This window comes from Schistocerca cancellata, chromosome 5 (assembly GCF_023864275.1).
Source record: "Schistocerca cancellata isolate TAMUIC-IGC-003103 chromosome 5, iqSchCanc2.1, whole genome shotgun sequence".
In the NCBI taxonomy this organism is placed as follows: domain Eukaryota; kingdom Metazoa; phylum Arthropoda; class Insecta; order Orthoptera; family Acrididae; genus Schistocerca; species Schistocerca cancellata.
The window spans coordinates 534,548,516-534,570,441 of record NC_064630.1 but is presented as its reverse complement, the minus strand read 5'-3'; the positions used below and the strand labels follow the sequence as shown (position 1 = coordinate 534,570,441).

General features: G+C 44.7%; 1 protein-coding gene across 1 annotated transcript in view; it reads left to right on the top strand.

Annotated features, from left to right (window-relative positions):
* Window positions 1-21,926, top strand: part of LOC126188667 (transmembrane channel-like protein) — a 100,283-nt gene that overhangs the window by 4,779 nt on the left and 73,578 nt on the right. The window contains exon 3 of the mRNA XM_049930272.1: window positions 13,741-13,929. Coding sequence (XP_049786229.1) covers window positions 13,741-13,929 — 189 coding nt within the window. The remainder of the gene's footprint in view (window positions 1-13,740; window positions 13,930-21,926) is intronic.

The following is a 21,926-nucleotide window of genomic DNA, read 5'->3' as shown; positions in this document are numbered from 1 at the left end:
TGTGCAGTAGGTCATGTCCTCATAAATAGCGCTCACAGATGATTGTTCCGTCAAGAACACAGTACATAATAAAATGTGCAGTAACGCATCTGCTAACGGGGATTTTATGAGGTAACAATGATCAGTGAGCGCTGTTTGTATGGACGTAGGCATGTACACAAGGTGCTTATTGAATTTAAATGTTTTCTTTATGGCAAACCTTAGTACGGGGTGCTCAAAATGTCTCTCCACAGTGCCGTATGATTTTTAGCTGCGTGTGCCGTATGCCGCAGTGAATATACCGAAATGAAAGTCAGTGAAGTACAAGTTATTAATTTACTGAATATTCATTTTTACTTACAAATTTTCACATTAAATGTTGAAAGTGTTCCCCCTGTTATTGAATACACAATTCAATTCCTCTAATCATGTTTGCAAACACAAACTGCAACATTTGTTCTGTAACAGAAGCAGTGAAGTGGATATTGCAGTTTTCAATTCATCGATACATTTTGGACGGTTTTTATAGACAGTTGCTTTCGCTGCACCCCAGAGCCGGCCGGGGTGGCTGAGCGGTTCTAGGCGCTTCAGTCTGGAAACGCGCGACCGCTGCGGTCGCAGGTTCGAATCCTGCCTCGGGCATGGATGTGTGTGATGTCCTTAGGTTAGTTAGGTTTAAGTAGTTCTAAGTTCTAGGGGACTGATGACCTGAGAAGGTAAGTCCCAAAGTGCTCAGAGCCATTTGAACCTTTTTTTTTTTATTTTGCACCCCAGAAGAAAACGTCAGGTGGTGTTAGGTCAGGCCAAAGTCGCTGTGAAATTATGCGATCACCAAAATCATCAGCAAGCAGTGACACTGAAACGCGAGCTGTATGCGCGGTTGCACCATCTCATTGAAAATAACCGTTCAGTATTCCACTTAACACATGTTCTCCTATGAATGGGTACAGAATACCACTGCAGTATCGTTGTGCGTTTATTGTTTCGTTGAAAAACCCAGGCAGGCGAACAGTCATACAGCACTCGCGGCTAACAATCATACGGCACTGCGGAGAGACTTCTTGAACACCCCGTATTATGTGCTACGTTTTAGCTACTTGACAACTTGACGTGAGGTCCAACTCACAATGAACAAATTTTATAACATAAATTTCTGATTATTTAGGTTACAGAGAAGGCACTTTTTAACATGCTATTTATTCGTTTAAACAGCGCCGTTAACTTTTTCGAACCCACAAATTCATCATGAGCCGCTTTGTTTACGTTAAGATACATTTTACATTGACTTTCACTTTTTGTTCTCCAAAATGATGAAATTTTCTTGGGGTGGTGGTGCCCTGCAACCATACCAAGATGTGAAACAATGTCTATTTAACTGTAACTGCGCCTCATAACGATGTTAAACGATGTAAACAAATGATTAAAGTGAAGATGTTTTGGTAACTTGTGTTGAAAAATCTGCGCCATTACGTTCCAATGCCGACTGCTTGTGTTCATGCAGAAGCGAGGGACTGCATGAAGCACTTTCTTTATATATATGAATACACATAATCTGAAGCACCACTCACATACCAAGAAGTTGCACCGCATGGGAGTATGTATACAAAGATGGCGATATCACAACGATAATAAGGCCAAAGACTTTCACTCTCAGATATATTTCGGTATAAACATAGATGTGACAGCAGAAATTTACAATCTACTAACGTGACATTAATTACTATTTATACTGAAAGAGAAATGATTAAAATTAAGATAAACAAATAAAGCAGCCAGTTTGTTATAAAGTGTTACTGCTATGAAATTATGAAAATATTGTGGTATGTATTGGAAGCAAAGTACATGTGCATAAATAAATATTACAAAAGTAAACGTATTCTGTAAATTATCTTCTTCGTAAGAGTCAACCTATATTTTGTACACAGCCATGGCCCCAGAATATCAGTTTTCAACAAAATAACAGTAACTTTTGAAGATATGAAGATGACAGGAAAGTCTGTCTATGCCGTTTGTTTGTAAATAAAGTAATATTTATATGAACTTGGCTTTAGAAAGATTTTACCAAGTAAAATGGATCACTCCTATTTTCTCAGCATGACAAAATTCAATGTGACTGATGTATCCAAAAAGTAAAGGAAATTTTGTAGTCCGCAGCTCGTGGTCGTGCGGTAGCGTTCTCGCTTCCCACGCCCGGATTCCCGGGTTCGATTCCCGGCGAGGTCAGGGATTTTCTCTGCCTCGTGATGACTGGGTGTTGTGTTGTGTCCTTAGGTTAGTTAGGTTTAAGTAGTTCTAAGTTCTAGGGGACTGATGACCATAGATGTTAAGTCCCATAGTGCTCAGAGCCATTTTGTAACTTCATACACGTACACACCATCGGCAGGTATTTAAGTGATTAGATTTGCAATTCTCTGTTACTGGCAGAACGGCCATGAGAGTGCATTAGTGTTCTTTACGAAAGTAACATCAAAGTTGTTCGGCCGCCCCATATTTCTTCTATACGATCGATATTTCGGACCCACTGCTGGGATCTGCTTCAGGGTCTCGTGGTGTCCACGGCGTTCAGTCAGCTGTGGACACCACAAGATTTTGAAGAAGATCCGAGCAGTCGGATCGAAGCATCGATCGTATAGAAGAAATACGGTGCGGCCTAACATCCAAGAATATTTTACCTTCACTGACAACGGCCACGAATGCCTTCAGACTTACAGTGTTGTTTACGGTTAGTGTCGTTAACACATATGTAGAATATATAGGTCGACGGTGTCTAATGGGGAGAGCTAAGGACAAGGAGATGTCGCGAACTCGTGTGAGACAGAATTATTAGCACCTGACGGAGTTTGAAAGGGGCCTCGATTTGGCCGGCAATATCCAGATTTGTGGGGCATTCGCATGTGACAGCGGCCCGCTGTTAGACTGCATAGGAACATGGGGACAGGCATACTCGCTTTCAAGATTCCGGTCGACCATGTCTGACAATCAAAAGGGAGGTTTGCCATATTATGCATCAAGCACATCGTAACTCCTTCACATTTGCACCTCCCGTTCGAGTACAAGTAATGGACTCACTGCAACATTCTCTACCATTTCGTACCATTGGCCAGAGATAATTAGCTTTCGGACTAGGAGGTAATCGTCCTGTGGGTAGGCTGCTGGAAGGACTTGGCCGAGAAGCATGGACTGCTGATGAAGGACGTCGTATTGCGTTTAGCGATAAATCGCGGTTCTGCACTGTCCCTAACGATCATCGTCGGCGAGTATGGCAGCGATCTGGGGAGGTTTCCCATTTTCCCGTTGGTTTGGAGAGGCACGGCGTCTTACATCTGACGTAATTCTGTGGGGAGCAAAAGGGTATTATTTCAGGTCACGGCTGGCAGTGACCGAGGGAACTCTGGTGGCACAGCCATATGTCACGAATAACTGTCTGCGTCCTCATGAAACAGTATCTTGGTGCCATTTTGTAACATGACTTTGTTTCTCCACAAATGGCACCTGTCTAAGAACTGTCTGCGTGCTGATGAGGTACTGCCGCGGCTAGCGCGATCCACATTCTTTCCCGGATAGAATGTTTATAGGACCAGCTCACACGTCAACAACGCCCCAGTGCCAGCATCCACGATATTAATGACCAGTGAAACAGTTGCGGGCCAACTTGCCTCAGGAGAGGTGTGCGAGTGTGCGTGTGTGTGTGCGTGTGTGTGTGTGTGTGTGTGTGTGTGTTTGTGTGCACTTGAAGGAGAGAGAGGGTTCAGTAGGAGTGACAATGTGGGAGAGAGAGAGAGAGAGAGAGATTTTAGTTTACAAATAAAAAATAACAAACAATGGAAAATCCAGGCTGGAGTAATGACAATATTATGAAAAGGAAAGTTGCTACTCCCCATATAGCAGAGATACTGAGTCACAGATAGCCACAACAAAAAGACTGTTAAACAAATTTTTCGGCCAAGGGCAGCCTGAAATATGGTCATGCAGCTGGAGTTGCTTTTTCATGTGTGTTCGTGTGTGTGTGTGTGTGTGTGTGTGTGTGTGTGTGTGTGTTTGCTGATGAAGGCCTGTTTGCCTGAAAGCTCTGTTTGATAGTCTTTTTGTTGTGCCTATCTGTGACTCAGCTTCTCTGCTATATGGTGTGTAGCAACTTTTTTTTCATATATAGTAAATAACAAACAATAGAATTTAAATGATAGAAATTATCTATAATTACACGTTTAATCTACCCAAGCTGTGTTTCATAATTCAAGAATTCTTTTGCTGAATAAAAGTACTGTTCCATCAGAAATGATTTAAAGTTATGTTTAAAAGTATTTTGTTGACACCAACCTTCGTAGGGAGGAACGATCACCATGATAAAATAAGAGAAATCAGAGCTCGTACGGAAATATATAGGTGTTCATTCTTTCTGCGCACTATACTAGATTGGAATACTAGAGAATTGTGAATATATATATATATATATATATATATATATATATATATATTCTCTTTCTACCACATACCATCCACGCTTAAGATTTCATTATTTTTTTAAAAAAAGTAATGCTCTGATATTTATTCTTAATTTCATATCTGTTGATCAATGTTAGTGAAACCATAGAAAAATGAAATGTCAATCGAACCTGCATTGCTAAAATTGTAGAAGTAATATCTTCCAAACTCATTATTTAATAGATTTTATAAATAGCAGATGTGAATATTGCCTTATTTCTACATGTTATTTTTGCAATAGAGAAATAGGTACATACGGATGCCAGTGTATATTACAATAGCTGAAGAAAGAGACACTCTGCCCTAACACAAACTCTTTAACATAACTTTAGACATACCCCTTGGTTTACTTACGTGTTGTAAAGCATGTGGAACATGTTATCTGTGGCTAAGTTTGTAAAGTGCAGTAAAATTAACGTCACTGGAAAACATTTATTATGTTACCCATAATATTGTGTACACCAACATCCAGCCAACGAATACTAACAACTGTAAGTAATGCAACAAAATCTAACTCATAACGTCAATAATTCTCGCCACCCTAAGTGCTTACATGTTTCGTTTATACATCTTTCTACTGCTACACGACTCCCACACTGTGGCAGACATTCAATAAATATTTACCACCTGATGATTAGTCGCTAGGTGATTAGAAACCGGTAATGGGCTGGTAAAAAAACTGAAGGACAAAACAAAAGCGACTGGCCGCAGTAATTTCCGGAAACCTTTCTTCATGACAATCGCAGTGATCCTCATCCATAATGGATAGAAGTTTTACCTTTTTTGTGAGATAGCGACTTTTTTTTACAGAAGCTGGTTAGAGGATTTGTGTCGTATTCGACTATAAGAAGAGACTAAAGCACATAAAAGTCATCCAAACGTTAAATATTTTCTGTGAGTAAAACTAGGTTTCTGAATGCTATAAGTGATTGGAGGAAGACCATGAAGACATGTAAGATTACGGCGGCCCCTGTATGCCCCAGCGCATCATCAATAGACGAATCTGTGGAAAAAAAGCGAAAGAAAAACAACGAACGATAACCGAATCACTGTCAGTTAAGTCACCGATGACGTTGGTATATCAATGGCCCATGAAAGTTTTTCGAATGTCCTTCACACATGCATGCATGTCTGAAGGAACAGACACTGTCTTTGAAGATTGACAGCTGTGGATTCACATTTTGTGAATATCCATTGGAGTCAGAATACTTATGAGAAATGAAAATTTGTTCCAGACAGGGACTTGAGCCCACATTTCTCGCTTGTGATGAGCGATCGCTTAAACCACTTTGGCTGTTCGAGCAAGGTCGGAGTATTGGTCCAAACCTCCATATGTCACGTAGTTGCAATCTAGATGTTCACACATTCTTGAAACCGAACATAGAAAGAAATTGTTACATTGTATCGTCATTTTGGCCCTGATAGCCGCAGTTATATCATTAAAGGATCAGTGTCTGTGTTTGTCGAGTAACTGCATTTACTACAATACAGTCTGCTTCTCGATGCATGCGTAATAATCACGATGCGCCAATTTTTCCTACGATTCTTTCGGCACGCCACTTTTAAATCTAGCTAACTTTAACTTTCTTAATCAGCTAACTTTGCTTCATCACAGCACAATGTGAGCTACTTTTCCCCTTTCTCTTTCTTCTGTCCTTATACGGTACATTGGTAAATTTTATCATTTTTCACATCGAAATTCCTACATTCCTGTTTTGTAAATTATTTAAATAATCATTATATCATTTGATACAATGTTTGGTTACGTTTGCTGTGTCAGTATCAAATACCACTGAAAAACGGCTTCAGTACGAAGGCCTTTGATCGTGAATTAAAGATACAGATACAGATTCATTTACAGAAATTTTTCTTTTATTACGTGTATACAGGGATAGGGAAGAAGTAGACATATAAGCGGATTTTCCAAAATTTTTATTGGCTAATTCTGCAATGTGATAGGTGCGGTAGGCGATGATGTCTCTGTCGACGAAACTCTCCAGGACGGGAACATTGGGAACTCCAGTACCTCCACGTACAATTGCTACTGTAAGCCATCCGTTACCATGTGAAAACGAATCGTTCAAATCAATGCTGAAGTTCAGTCTACAGCCACAGAAAACAGCAGGTCCGTCGAGAAGTGCAGTTGAAGCAATGTTCTTCACAGCGTTCTTCTTCTTGTCAGCAGCAGACGTTGAGAATTCTATGTTCTCAATTGTTTTATAGACTGTTTGTCTTGCACGACGACGATAGCGTCTGTTGGGCATCTTGGCAGCGTTAAAACTATTGAGAACATAGAATTCTTTACGTCTGCTGCTGACAAGAAGAAGAACGCTGTGAAGAACATTGCTTCAACTGCACTTCTCGACGGACCTGCTGTATTCTGTGGATGTAGACTGAACTTTAGTATTGATCTTAATGATACGTTTTCACATGGGAATGGTTGGCTTACAGTAGCCATTGTACGTGAAGGTACTGGAGTTCCCAACGTTCCCGGCCTGGAAAGTTTCGTCGACAGAGACATCATCGACTACCACACCTATCACATTGCAGAATTAGCCAATAAAGATTTTGGAAAATCCGCATATATATCTACCTCTTCCCTATCTCTGTATACACGTAATAAAAGAAAAATTTCTGTAAATGAATCTGTATTTGTCTGGATGAAAGGGAAAGGTGTTTGTGAGCAACTGGAACGGTTACTCATCAATCAAATATTTTTATTTGGAAAATGTTTATTCATCAGACAAAGTAGCAATGCTGGTACTGAATTACAGGTGTTGGTGTTCATATTAACCATGTGACAAAACACGTATTAGAACTGTAGTAATCGCTTGCTGAAATGCCGCAGAAGCAATATAATCTGAAGATGATGATAACAGATACCGGTGATTCAGTGTAATGATTGCAGTTTTCTTTAGTCCAATCAACACTTATGAAACAAACAAACAAAGAATAACCAAACACGGTAGACTTCTCAATCGAGATGTGTTATCGTCCTTTACAACGTAAAACTGATATTCACAAAAGCTACGCCTGCTTCGCTATATACGAGGGCGTTCTCAAAAGTAATGCCCCCGAATTATTTATGTGAAAAATCTGAAATCTTTTTAAATAAAACATACTTTATTAACATTCTACATCTTATGTCCATCTACACTCCTGGAAATTGAAATAAGAACACCGTGAATTCATTGTCCCAGGAAGGGGAAACTTTATTGACACATTCCTGGGGTCAGATACATCACATGATCACACTGACAGAACCACAGGCACATAGACACAGGCAACAGAGCATGCACAATGTCGGCACTAGTACAGTGTATGTCCACCTTTCGCAGCAATGCAGGCTGCTATTCTCCCATGGAGACGATCGTAGAGATGCTGGATGTAGTCCTGTGGAACGGCTTGCCATGCCATTTCCACCTGGCGCCTCAGTTGGACCAGCGTTCGTGCTGGACGTGCAGACCGCGTGAGACGACGCTTCATCCAGTCCCAAACATGCTCAATGGGGGACAGATCCGGAGATCTTGCTGGCCAGGGTAGTTGACTTACACCTTCTAGAGCACGTTGGGTGGCACGGGATACATGCGGACGTGCATTGTCCTATTGGAACAGCAAGTTCCCTTGCCGGTCTAGGAATGGTAGAACGATGGGTTCGATGACGGTTTGGATGTACCGTGCACTATTCAGTGTCCCCTCGACGATCACCAGTGGTGTACGGCCAGTGTAGGAGATCGCTCCCCACACCATGATGCCGGGTGTTGGCCCTGTGTGCCTCGGTCGTATGCAGTCCTGATTGTGGCGCTCACCTGCACGGCGCCAAACACGCATACGACCATCATTGGCACCAAGGCAGAAGCGACTCTCATCGCTGAAGACGACACGTCTCCATTCGCCCCTCCATTCACGCCTGTCGCGTCACCACTGGAGGCGGGCTGCACGATGTTGGGGCGTGAGCGGAAGACGGCCTAACGGTGTGCGGGACCGTAGCCCAGCTTCATGGAGACGGTTGCGAATGGTCCTCGCCGATACCCCAGGAGCAAGTGTCCCTAATTTGCGGTGCGGTCCCCTACGGCACTGCGTAGGATCCTACGGTCTTGGCGTGCATCCGTGCGTCGCTGCGGTCCGGTCCCAGGTCGACGGGCACGTGCACCTTCCGCCGACCACTGGCGACAACATCGATGTACTGTGGAGACCTCACGCCCCACGTGTTGAGCAATTCGGCGGTACGTCCACCCGGCCTCCCGCATGCCCACTATACGCCCTCGCTCAAAGTCCGTCAACTGCACATACGGTTCACGTCCACGCTGTCGCGGCATGCTACCAGTGCTAAAGACTGCGATGGAGCTCCCTATGCCACGGCAAACTGGCTGACACTGACGGCGGCGGTGCACAAATGCTGCGCAGCTAGCGCCATTCGACGGCCAACACCGCGGTTCCTGGTGTGTCAGCTGTGCCGTGCGTGTGATCATTGCTTGTACAGCCCTCTCGCAGTGTCCGGAGCAAGTATGGTGGGTCTGACACACCGGTGTCAATGTGTTCTTTTTTCCATTTCCAGGAGTGTATTTGCAGCACTCTGCTGCTAGAGGACTCCGACTTGTAGCGTATAACATGGCGGTTTGTAACGTTAATTATGGTGGTGCGTAACAAACAACGTGCTGTAATCGAGTTGCGGATTCGATGTGTTAGTCCACACGTGGAACAACATCTACATCAGCATAACAATGACAGACCACACCCGAACGCTGCGACATATGCAACAATCCGACGCCTTGGCTCCACTGTCATCGATCATCCTCCATACAGTCCCGACCTGGCCCCATCCGACTTTCGTCTGTTTCCAGAACTTAAATAACACCTCCGAGGACTTCACTTTGATAGTGATGAAGCGGCGCGTACAGGGGCGAGGTACTGGCTGTATCAAAAAAGTCACACAGTCTAGTGACGGTATCAACAAGAAACGCGTCCGTCGGCAAGATAGCTGAGTTGAGAAATAAATATGTAGAAAAGAAAAATAAAGATGTAGAATGTTTTATTTAAATAGCTTTAAGAGCTTTCGCATAAAAAAATCGGAGGCATCACATTTCGGCATGCCCTTGTGTATACCAACGCAGGCGTAGCTTCTGTGAATATCAGTTTTACATTGTAGAGCACGATAACATATCTCGATGGACAAGTCTACCGTTTTGTTATCATCATCTCCAGTTATACCTGCTTCTGTGGCATTATATCAAACAATTGCTGCAGTTCAAATACATCGTTACATGACAATCAAAACCAGAAAATCAGTGCCTGAATTGTTACTTTGTACGATGAATAAATGCTTTTAAAACAAAAAATTATCGATGAATATTCGCTCCGGTTGCTAAAAAGTACTTTAGTTCAGTCCGCGACCAAAGGCTTTCATATTGCAACTGTTTTAAGTGTATCTGAAAGTGACATTTTAAGTGTAACCAAATGTTGTACGTAGTAATAAAATGAATATTTAAATTATTTATAAAATAGGAATGTAGGAGTTTTGACGTGATACTTTAACTTTACACGGGTAACAGTATAAGAACAGTAGAAAGAGAAAAGAAAAATATGGCTGACAGTGCGCTGCGAAGAAGAAGAGTCAGCTGCTCAAGAAAGTGAAAGTCAGATTTAAAAGCGGTGTTCCCAATATTATCGCAGAGCAAAATGTGCGCATCATGATTATTAAACCTGTATACTTTGATAAATCAAAATTATTGGCTTGCCTTCTTATTAAAAGGAATTATATTTTGACATGTAAAAAATTTTAAATTGCGTCCTTTACCAATGCGGACGTAAAAGTAGTTGTTTAAATTCAATGACATTCCTAAATTGTTACAGAGGACGGTGCGTGCACCTAAAGCTTTAAGTTACGTCTTCTAGCGTTAAAGTTAAACACAAGGAACTGTACAAGCCGCTGGCGTGTCATAGATGCAATGTGTACCAGTGAAAGGCAAGTGCATGTTCAGTAATGCCTGAACGCAGCTACGAAGCGCCTTCGAAGAAAGTTATCAATAAAGCGGCGGCACGTTTCCAGGAAACTGGTGTTTGTAAGTGTGCACAGCTTGCTGAGGTTCATTTCCACGAATTTTTGCAAGTGGACATCAATTTCTACTTCTTCGTTTTTGACCGTATAGCATCCCTTCCTCGTATGAGGAATTAGAAGTTTTAGATTTTAATGAATGAAACTGTATAGTTTTTAATCATGATACGACCTTTCCCTTCCAATATTATGGGGCGCATCACTTTTTAATTTGCCCGACTTTTACTTTCTTAATCATTAGATACTGCTTCACTACAGCACAATGTAAGACATATGTATATATTTTTCTTCTTTGTGTGTTTACAGTCTACATGTCTAAATATAAAGTTTTTTTCAGTTTGAAACTCGTACATTTCGGTTTTTTAAGATAAATATTCATTGTATCATAATGTAAAAGGACTGGTTGCATTTGCACTTTCTGTCTTAAATTCTATTAGAAAACAGCTTCAGTGTGTAAGCCGATACTGTTCGTGTATGAAATTAATAGCTTTTCACGAAATGGAGCGATTATTCATAAATTCAGCACACAGTCGCCGAGCTTTGAAATGTTTCCTACTTGATATGCATTCAGATTAGAAAAATTGGATGTGTGTTTGTGTGTGTGTGTGTGTGTGTGTGTGTGTGTGTGTGTGTGTACAGGTATCCCCTATTGTCCGGCAACAATCATCGCTTTGGAGGTAAAAACCAACCACATATCGTAGTTCAAAAGATATGACGTCATAAACATTGAGATGCGTGAAAAACTGCTGCATTGTGCATGGCTTTTCTTCTAACTCTATTCTCAACATATTTCGCTGGCAGTGCCCACATACGCCGCTGAATGTACCTACAAAATTATACCATTGTTGGACACATAGCTCAGCAGATATGTCTTCGTAAACAATGACATGCATCAAAAATTCCCACATCATCTATGAACTTATGATACAATCATTCCTTATAACTAAGACACTCCTCCAGTCGAGTCAAGGAAATCCCTGACGCCTGGCAGTACTTTTGACAGCTATCAACAGCGAAGAGCAAACGGCTGTAGGCGAAAACTGTAGTCGGCCTTAGAGCTATGAAGACTCTTCGGCACAGAGAGACGTTTACAAAGTCGCATTGTAGACTTGCGAAGCAGCTGCGCTCAGAGTACAGAAAGTGCCCGACATCATGTTTCTTAAACTGGATGCTGTAATTAACATTTGTACATCGCGCATTTTACTTTGTACGACAGTTCCATAATTTCAAAGGAGTTTTCACGAGTACACGGAAATGAAATTTTTTCGATATATCACCACAAGCATAGTTAATTTTTTTGTTTCTGTTTGTAATAGAAGATTGACAAAATGAATACGTGAGAAATGTCCATTTGTCCGCTAAGCGATTATAAAACCACATAAACACGTTTTTTGGTATACGAGGTGCGACAATAAAGTAATGAGACTGATGTGAAAAAAATGTTGCTTAGTGTTTTAGTCAAGCTTAGCGTCTCCTTCAAAGTAGTTCCCTTCTGATTGCACACACTTTTTCCAGCGCTTCTGCCATTGATTCTGACATTTCTGGAACTCATCTTCTGTAATATCCTCCAAGACCCTCGTCACAGCTTTTTTGGACATCTTGTGTTGTTTGAAAATGGTGTCCCTTGACCGCCGTTTTGACTCTTGGAAATAGAAAAAAGTCGCGCGGAGCGATATCTGGTGAATGAGGTGGCTGTGGTAGTACTGAAATTTGTTTTGAGGTTAAAAATTGCTGTACTGACAGAGCAGTATGGGATGGCGCATTATCGTGATGCAGAATCCAGTTATCAGCAATGTTGGCACGGACACGAAGAACTATTTTACAAAGTCGTTCTAAAATGTATTTGTAGTAATATTGGTTAACTGTATGTCCAGGAGGCACCCACTCTTTATGAACAATTCCCTTGGAATCAAAGAAGCACACAAGCATGCATTTCACTTTCGACTTTGACATGCGAGCTTTTTTTGGTCTGGGTGATCCCTTTGAGCACCATTGCGAACTTTGGCGTTTTGTCTCTGGATCGTACTGGAAAAAACAACTTTCATCACCAGTGATAACACAGCTCAACAATTCTGGATTGATTTCCGTATGCTCTAACAGATCGCCAGCCACATTTCTCCGTGTTTCTCGCTGTTGTGGTGTGAGATTTTTGGGGACCATTTTTGTAAAAATCTTTCTCATACCATCTTTATTATTAGACGAACCGTTTCTCGATGGATGTTCAGTTCTTCCGCAATCATTTTCACGGATAATCTTCGATCAGATCATACGAGTTCAAGTACCGTGGCCAAGTTGACATCCGTCTGTGAGGTTGATGGTTGTCCACTGCGGTCTTCTATACGGCTGGTCCCGGCGGAGGTTCGAGTCCTCCCTCGGGCACGGGTGTGTGTGTGTTTGTCCTTAGGATAATTTAGGTTAAGTAGTGTGTAAGCTTAGGGACTGATGACCTTAGAAGTTAAGTCCCATAAGATGTCACACACACACACACACACACACACACACACACACACACACACACACTGTCCCGCGCGGGATTAGCCGAGCGGTCTCGGGCGCTGCAGTCATGGACTGTCCGGCTGGTCCCGGCAGAGGTTCGAGTCCTCCCTCGGGCATGGGTGTGTGTGTTTGTCCTTAGGGTAATTTAGGTTAAGTAGTGTGTAAGCTTAGGGACTGATTACCTTAGCAGTTAAGTCCCATAAGACCTCACACACATTTGAACATTTTTCAACACACACTGCGGCCTTCATCTTCAACATTCGTTCTGCCTTCACTAAACATTTTATGCCAACGAAAAACTTGAGCTCTTGATATAACCTCCTCTCCAAAAGCCTTCTGAAGCTTACCATAAGTTGTTGCGTTTTCACCCAATTTAATGCAAAAAGAAATGACATACAGTTGCGCAATATTATGTGGTTCCATTTCTGTGACGAGAGATACAAACATGTGTTAACTTATTACAGCACAACTCACGACTGAGAGGTTGCATCGATGTGCCGCTTGGACTAGAGACAGCTTATAGACCAAAGATATTGTGCCTACGCAAGCCTGCACGGTTGCCACATCTTGCAGAGAAAATCAGTCTCATTACTTTATTGCCGCACCTTGTACATACTGTCAAAAGTACACCGATGTGCAGTTCACAGTTCTAAAATGAAAGTAGCACGGCGCTGGTGCTACGTGTGGGCGGAGTGGAGTACGGGACGTGCCCGGCTGTCTGTCTGCAGCGGTGGCAGCACACCCGGCGCGAGCTGGACAACCTGATGAACGCGCTGATCCCGTGGGAGCTGCGCATCAAGCAGATCGAGTCGCACTTCGGCTCCGTGGTGGCCTCCTACTTCACCTTCCTGCGCTGGCTCTTCTGGGTCAACCTCGTCATCACCGTGCTGCTGGTCGCCTTCGTCGCCATCCCAGAGGTGAGCGCAGAGCGGCGCGGCGCGACATTCTTCAGAGCCAGCAGCGTGTGCATCTGTCAGTGTTGTAATGTGACTGGTCTACTGCTCCTGAAAACGAATACCGTGTGGTTTAAAGTAAACTTTCCCTATTTAACACGTGATAATGCAAAAACTAATTACCTTACAAGGACCAAACTTGGTAGCATTAATGTCAAGGATATGGGAAGGAGAAATAATGCAGAATCCATTCAGCTGAAACACTTTTAATGTGCTGCAACGGTACATCATACCATTACATACCGGTACCATTGCTGCTAGAAAAGGGGCTCAATATGGCGCCCATCAGTGTCCAGAAGAGTCTCAAATCGCAGGTGTGCATTCTGCACAGAAGAAGGAAGCATGTCCTTAGGTATGCTCTCGCTTGATATGCTGAGCTTCAGATCAGCACATGTGTGAATGTTCCCCTGGTAAACCCACCGTTCAGGTAGCCCCCCAACCAGAAATCACAGGTAGTGAGATGAGGTGATCGTGCCGGTTAAGGAGCTGGAAACGAGCGGCTGATAATTCGATCGTTTACAAATATGTTTCGGAAACGCAGGCGAATTTTATGAGCAATGTGCGGTGGGGTCCCATCTTGCATGAAAACTGTTTAGTTCAATGCGTCTCTCGCCTGTAGGGTGGGTATGACACGCTGACGAAGCATGTCGCAGTAACGTTGACCAGTCACATTGCACGTCTTTGGCCCTTGAGCGCCAGCCTGTTCAAAATGGGCTAATGATGAACGTAGCCGTGAAGCCATACAGTGACACGTTCACCATACAGAGAAACTTCATTCTCAGGACTGGAGGTGAAGATCCCCACACTCGGCAGTTCTGTGTGTTCACGTCACCCGTCAGAGAAAAATGAGCTTCATCTCACCATAGGACGATCCAGTGCCAGCCCTCGTCAACTTCAATCCTTACGAAAAAGTAGAGAGCGAAGTCAACCCGTCGTTGTGCGTCCTGCGATGCAATCTGTTGTACGATATGGATCTTGTACAGATATCATTTAAGAATGGTACGAAACATCTTCCATACAGTGGAACGCGGGATGTTCAGCTGCCGTGACACAGCACGCGCACTGCCTGACGATCAGGAATTGGGCGCAGTGTTGTCCGCCATAACAACAGCGATTTCATCAACCACCTGTGGTGCAACCGGTCGTCGGTCCCTTCCCGGAGCGACGCCCAGTTCTCCAGTTGATCGGAACTTCATCATGTTCCGCACAGCAGACGGAGAAAGAGGACCCTTCCATAATCCTTTCAGCCGGCCATATTCTCGAACTGCAACTGCACCATTACTGTTTTCGTTATACAGCTTCACCAATAATGCCCTGCTTGTGTTGTCCAAGCTCATGTTGAGATGTCAACGAGTGTACTGCGACTGTTCAGGTGTGTGAGACTATGAGTAACGATGGCTGATCACGGCACCTGGCGGTCATAGTTGTATCTGCACGGTGGCGCTGTGATGCATGATCATCACCCCGTACTCTGGACGTTAATGCTGCCAAATTTGGTACTCGTATGGTAATTAGTTTTCGTGTTATAATGTGTTAAGTAGGAAAAGTGTAATTATACACCCAGTACATTTCAAAAATATAGGAGTGCAGATCTGCCTTTTCTGCGGACTAATATTAATTTTCCACCTAGAACATTTTTTTTCGTACGATGCGTTGGGTTCAAGGTATGTAGTAGTTTCAAGTTAAAACAAACACCCTATATATAGCCCAACCATTTTTTGACATGTTTGTGTCAGCATCAATGGGCACTTTAACTCAGTTCTGTAAAATACAAACATGTATGAACCATTAATGATTGAAACAAAAATTACGCCTATAACATATTTTGTCTTTGTATTGCCTTGTTCAGTAGAACGTTTGTTTCTTTAGGACCTTCTTTAAATTGTTATACAGAGTGTCCAAATATTCAGTGCACAGGCTGACAGACGTGCTCAAACAGACATATTTGGCTGAGCAGCCAGGTGTCGAATATGCATACTGGGTAGGGGACATCCAGTAAATTTTTCGGTGTGAGTGAGAATGGAACAGTGTTAAATTTGTTTTATTCCTTTATTGGTCTGATCAATGTTACAATAAATCGGAATGACCATGATAAACGTCAGTGTAGAGACGTTATCGGCGTAGTAGAGCATCCCCTGTTCAGTGTAAAATGTGTTATGTGTTCGGTATGCGTGTAGCCGCTTCAAGATTTCTTGTAACTGCACACATTAAAAAAAAGCTTTGCATCATCTCGGTTCCGAGAGTTCCGGAACCTGCACAGAAAATTGGAATACAGATCAACATAAACATCATTTCCGCCCTTTTTATTGCTCATGAAAACCACACATTGCATGTTGTACCACCATACAGTGAGCAGAGATGGTGGATTGCTGTACACACCCGTACCTCTAATACCCAGTAGCAAGTCCTCTTGCATTGGTGCATGCCTGTATTCGTTGTGGCATACTATCCACAAGTTCATCAAGGCACTGTTGGTCCAAATCGTCCCACTCCTCAACGGCGATTAGGCATAGATCCATCAGAGTGGTTGGTGGGTCACGTAGTCCATAAACAGCCCTTTTCAATCTATCCCAGTCATGTTCGATAGGGTTCATGTCTGGAGAACATTCTGGCTATCTAGTAGAGCGATGTCGTTATCCTGAAGGAAGTCATTCACAAAATGTGCACGATGGGGGCGCGAATTGTCGTCCATGGAAACGAATGCCTCGACAATATGCTGCCGATATGGTTGCACTATCGGTCGGAGGATGGCATTCACGTATCGTACAGCCGTTACGGCGCCTTCCATGACCACCAGCGGCTTAAGTCGGCCCCACATGATGCCACCCCAAAACAGCAGGGAACCTCCACCTTGCTGCAATCGCTGGCCAATGTGTTTAAAGCGTTCAGCCTGACCGGGTTGCCTCCAAACTCCTCTCCGGCGGTTGTCTGGTTGAAGGTATATGCGACACTCATCGACGAAGAGAACGTGATGCCAATCCCGTGCGGTCCATTCGGCATGTTGTTGGGCCCAACTGTACCGTGCTGCATGGTGTCGTGGTTGACAAAAATGGACCTCGCCACGGACGTTGGGAGTGAAGTTGCGCGTCGTGCAGGCTGTTGCGCATAGTTTGAGTCGTAACACGACGTCCTGTGGTTGCACGAAAAGCATTATTCACCATGGTGGCGTTGCTGACAGGGTTCCTCCGAGCCACAATCCGTAGGTATTGGTCATTCACTGCAGTAGTAGCCCTTGGGCGGCCTGAATGCGGCATGTCATCGACATTTCCTGTCTCTCTCTATCTCCTCCGTGTCCGAACAACATCGCTTTGGTTCACTCCGAGACGCGTGGACATTACCCTTCCTGAGAGCCCTTTCTGACACAAAGAAACAATGCCGAAGCGATCGAACCGCGGTATTGACCGTTTAGGCAAGCTTGAGCTTTGTTCCTCCTTCCTGGTGGAATGAGTGGAACTGATCGGCTGTTGGACCCTCTCTGTCTAATAGGCACTGCTGATGCATGGTTGTTTACATCTCTGGACGGGTTTAGTTATATCTCTAAACAGCCAAAGGGAATGTTGGTTGGTTGGTTTAAAAGGGGGAGAAAGGGACCAAACTGCGAGGCCAACGTTCCCTTGTTCCCAGTAGAACAATTCCTCAAGGGAAAGAAGAAAACAAAGAAGACGTACCTCACAATAACAGGAGAAGGGAAGAACCAGAAGAACGACAGAAGAACCACAAATACTACAATGAACAAAACAGGAGAAGAAAATCACAGAGAGACGCAAGAAACAGGGAGAGGAAATTAAAAACAAGAATGAGAATAAAATAGCACTTTGTAACACATTAAAACTTCCACGCTATAAGCCCTAGGCTGCAGGACACAGGGTGACAAAGGACATGTGCTAAAACTCAGATCAAATGATAACACCCACCCTCAGGAATAAAACGTAAAACTAAAGCTGCTGTTGAGGCATTGTCGCCCAACACCGAAGGTAGGATGCTGGGAAAGTTAAAAGTCCGCCGCAGAGCGGCTAAAAGTGGGCAGTCATTTGGGAGCCACAGCGACACTGAGGTGGGTCCTCACGACGGAGGAAGTAACCGTGTGTGAGCCACATATGGCCAATGTAGAGTCGACAAAGGATAACTGATTTCCTGCGAGAAGCCCGCAGGGAACACTTCTACACATTCTCAGTCTCCTTAACGACACGCAGTCTGTTGTGCATACTGTTATGTCACTCCGTCTCCCAAAGCCGAAAAACCTTGGGGCTTAAGACAGAACTCAGGTCAGTTTTAGAGATGACTATCTTCAGGATCGGTTTCCGAGTAGCCTGTTTGGCCAGCATTTCACCAAGTTCGTTGCCTGGGATTCCGACGTGTCCTGGGGCCCACACAAACACCACGGAACGACTGGACAGTTCCAGGGCAGAGATGGACTCCTGGATTTTCGCTACCAAAGGATGGCGAGAGTAGCACTGTTCGATAGCTCGTAAGCTGCTCAGGGAGCCAAAACAGAGAGGAAACGACTCACCAGAATAGGATCGGATGTACTGAAGTGTACGAAATATGGCCACAAGCGCTGCAGTGAATACACTGCAGCCAGCGGGCAAGGAGTGCTGTTCAATATGGCCTCTGTGGACATAGACGAAGCCAACATTACCATCAGCCATCGAGCCGTCAGTGTAAACAAATTTAGAGTGCCAGAACACGTCAAGAATCTAGATGAAGTGACAGAGGAGAGTGGCTGGGTTAATGGAGTCCCTAGGGCCATGCAAAAAGTCCAGACGAAGTTTCGGCCGAGGTGTACACCATGAAGATGTACGTGAATGGACCTCAAGTAGAGGTGGTAAAAGAAAGACTCTAGTTCGGAGAGTAGGGTCGCCGATGTGGGAGATGAACTGCCGCGGGTGGGAAAAGGAGACGGTAATTCGGATGCTCAGGAGAACTACGAATGTGTGCAACATAGGTGGCGAGTAGTTGTGCACGTCGGGTCCGCAATGGAGGACTCTGGCCTCCAACAGGACACTGGCCACTGGACTCGTTCTAAAAGCTCCCGGCGCTAGGCGAACGCCACAGTGGTGCACTGTGTCGAGTAAAAGCAATGCTGAAGGTGCCGCCGAACCGTAAACTAGACACCCATAGTCAAGGCGGAATTGAACAAGGAGTCTGTAGAGCTGCAGCAGCGTAGAGCGATCTGCACCCCAGTTGGTGTTGCTCAGGCAGCGGAGAACAGTGAGGTGCTGCCAGGACTCCCTCTTAAGCTGACGAAGATGAGGTAGCCAAGTCAATCGTGCTTCGAAAACCAGTCCTAAAAATCTATACGTCTGCATTACACTGAGTGGATCGTCATTAAGATAAAGTTGAGGTTCCGTATGCACGGTACGACACAGACAGAAGTGTATGACACACGACTTCGCAGCTGAAACCTGGAAGCCGTGGGCTTGAGCCTATGACTGCGCCTTGTGAATGGCTCCCTCTAGGCACCGTTCAGAAACACCAATACTGGAGGAGCAATACGAAATGCAGAAGTCACCCGCATAGAGCGAAGATGAGACCGACGGCCCTACAGCTGCTCCTAGGCCGTTGATGGCCACTAAAAATATACACTCAATATGGAAACATGCAGAACGCCATTCTCCTGTATACAGGGGGAACTATGGGAGGCACCAACCTGGACACGGAAAGTAGGAGCGACAGGAAGTTTTAGATAAAAATCAGGAGCGGGCCCCAGAGACCCCAATCATACAATTTGTCAAGGATATGATTTCGCCAGATCGTGTCGTCTACTCCTGTTTCCGTCGTTTTATAAACAGGCGAACGCGGGCACGGAGCCGCTTAAAGGCTATTATGTATTCTAGGGAAGAGTGCCGCTTATGTCGCTGTAGAGCTCGCCGACGCTCTTTAATTGCCTCAGCGACTTTCGGATACCACCATGTGCTCTCCAATGGATAGATGGGAGGAGTCCTGAGCTGCACATTGATAAATCAGTGGCCGAGTAACCACCATGAGCCACACTGAAATGCGTGGCGGCCCCAGTATTTAAGAGGCAGAAGCCGAATTGGGACAGTAAATTTTCGACGTCTTTAGGGAGCTGATCAATAAGTGCAGCCAATACTTTCAGGGGTACATCTGGAGGGAGATAAACGTTGCAGACAATTATTTCCGCCGGCCGGAGTGGCCGTGCGGTTCTAGGCGCTTCAGTCTGGAACTGCGTGCCCACTACGGTCGCAGGTTCGAATCCTACCTCGGGCATGAATGTGTGTGATGTCCTTAGGTGAGTTAGGTTTAATTAGTTCTGAGTTCTAGGGGACTGATGACCTCAGCTGTTAAGTCCCATAGTGCTCGGAGCCATTTGAACAATTGTTTCCTGAGATCGTCCATATCCTGACAGCCATAGCTTCACGAGGAGTTTGAAGGGGCACAGGTTCACTACATACAGGTTCACACAAACTCCGCCTACACTCTATTATATTCGCTATGGGTCTTGTAATATCACCTGTAGCCATGAAGAGTAGGGGTCCGCATTGCCGGGAACCAGGTTTCCTCCTGGGCAATGCAGAAAGCAGGTATAAAGCTTAACAGTTGCCATAGCTCAGTCAGGCGGTGGAAAAAACCGCCGCAATACCATTGGAGGATGACGTGATCGTGAGACTGGGAAAGCATGAAACACTCAATGAGACAGTCTACGCCTCAGAGTCACCTGCTGCCACCGACTTATTTCCTGAACAGGCTATATCCATTGTGTCTGAGGGTCTGGAGAGATCTAGGTCCTCAGCAGATGCCAGAATCTTCACCTCAGACACAGAGCTTGTAGACAACGCTGGTGTGGGTGCCACCGCAATTCCCTTTGTCTTGGGGGTCTTCTTTCTGGATTTCTCTCGCTCATCCTTGGGTTTCTCTGGCTGGGAGGGCTTCACTGATTCAGTCTCTGTGACTGAGAATGATCATAAATCCCTATGACCAGCTGCTTGTGGGTGTTCAGCCACTGACGGGTGTCATCTTGCCCACTAGCAGAAATCTGTGAAAGGAGTGACCGAAAGGAGTGACCCAAGGGACCCCTTCCTATGGAGAGGAGCCGAAGAAGACTTACGCTTCTCCAGCTGAAAAGTGGGGACCAGTGTCCCTGGTGGTTGGGGGACAGCGCTCCTGAGGTAGGTGATGTGGGAGCAACAGGGAGGGAAGTGCCCCCCACCATCAAGGTGGCAGGCTTAGTTTTCTGGCTCTGAGAGCTGACTGGATCTCATGGAACTGATGGGCTGCAACTGTTCTCGTAGTGGCGGCATAAGAGGAGGTCACAGCCACAGGATGTAGAGGCTCAAATTTCCCTATTGGCCTCAGTGTAGGTCAGACGGTCCAGGGTCTTGTATTCAATGATTTTCCTATCTCGCTGTAACATCCTGCAGTCTGGTGAGCAATGGGAATGATGCTCTCTGCAGTTGACACAGATGGGAGGCGGGACGCATGGGGTATTGGGATGGGATGGACGTCCACAATCTCGACATGTGATGCTGGAAGTACAGCAGGAAGACATATGGCCAAACTTCCAGCACTTAAATCACCGCATTGGGGAACGGAAATATGACTTCACATCACAGCGGGTAATGTGTCACCCTCGAAGGCCAAGATGAAGGCACCGGTGACAACCTGATTATCCCTCAGACCCCGATGGACGTGCTGGATGCAATGAACTCCTCGTCGCTCTAAGTTGGCACGCAGCTCGTCGTCAGACTGCAAAAGAAGGTCCCTGTTGAATATAAGACCCTGGACCATATTTAAGCTCTTATGAGGCTTGATGGTAACAGAAACATTCCCCAGCTTGTCAAAGCGAGTAATGCCCGTGACTGGGCAGAGGATGCCGTTTTTATCAAGACTGACCCAGAACGCATTTTGGACAAGCCCTCTACCTCCCCAAACTTGCCCTCTAAATGCTGTGCAAAAAACTGAAGCTTCATCGAGACAGAAGAGTTCCCATTAGCTCTCAT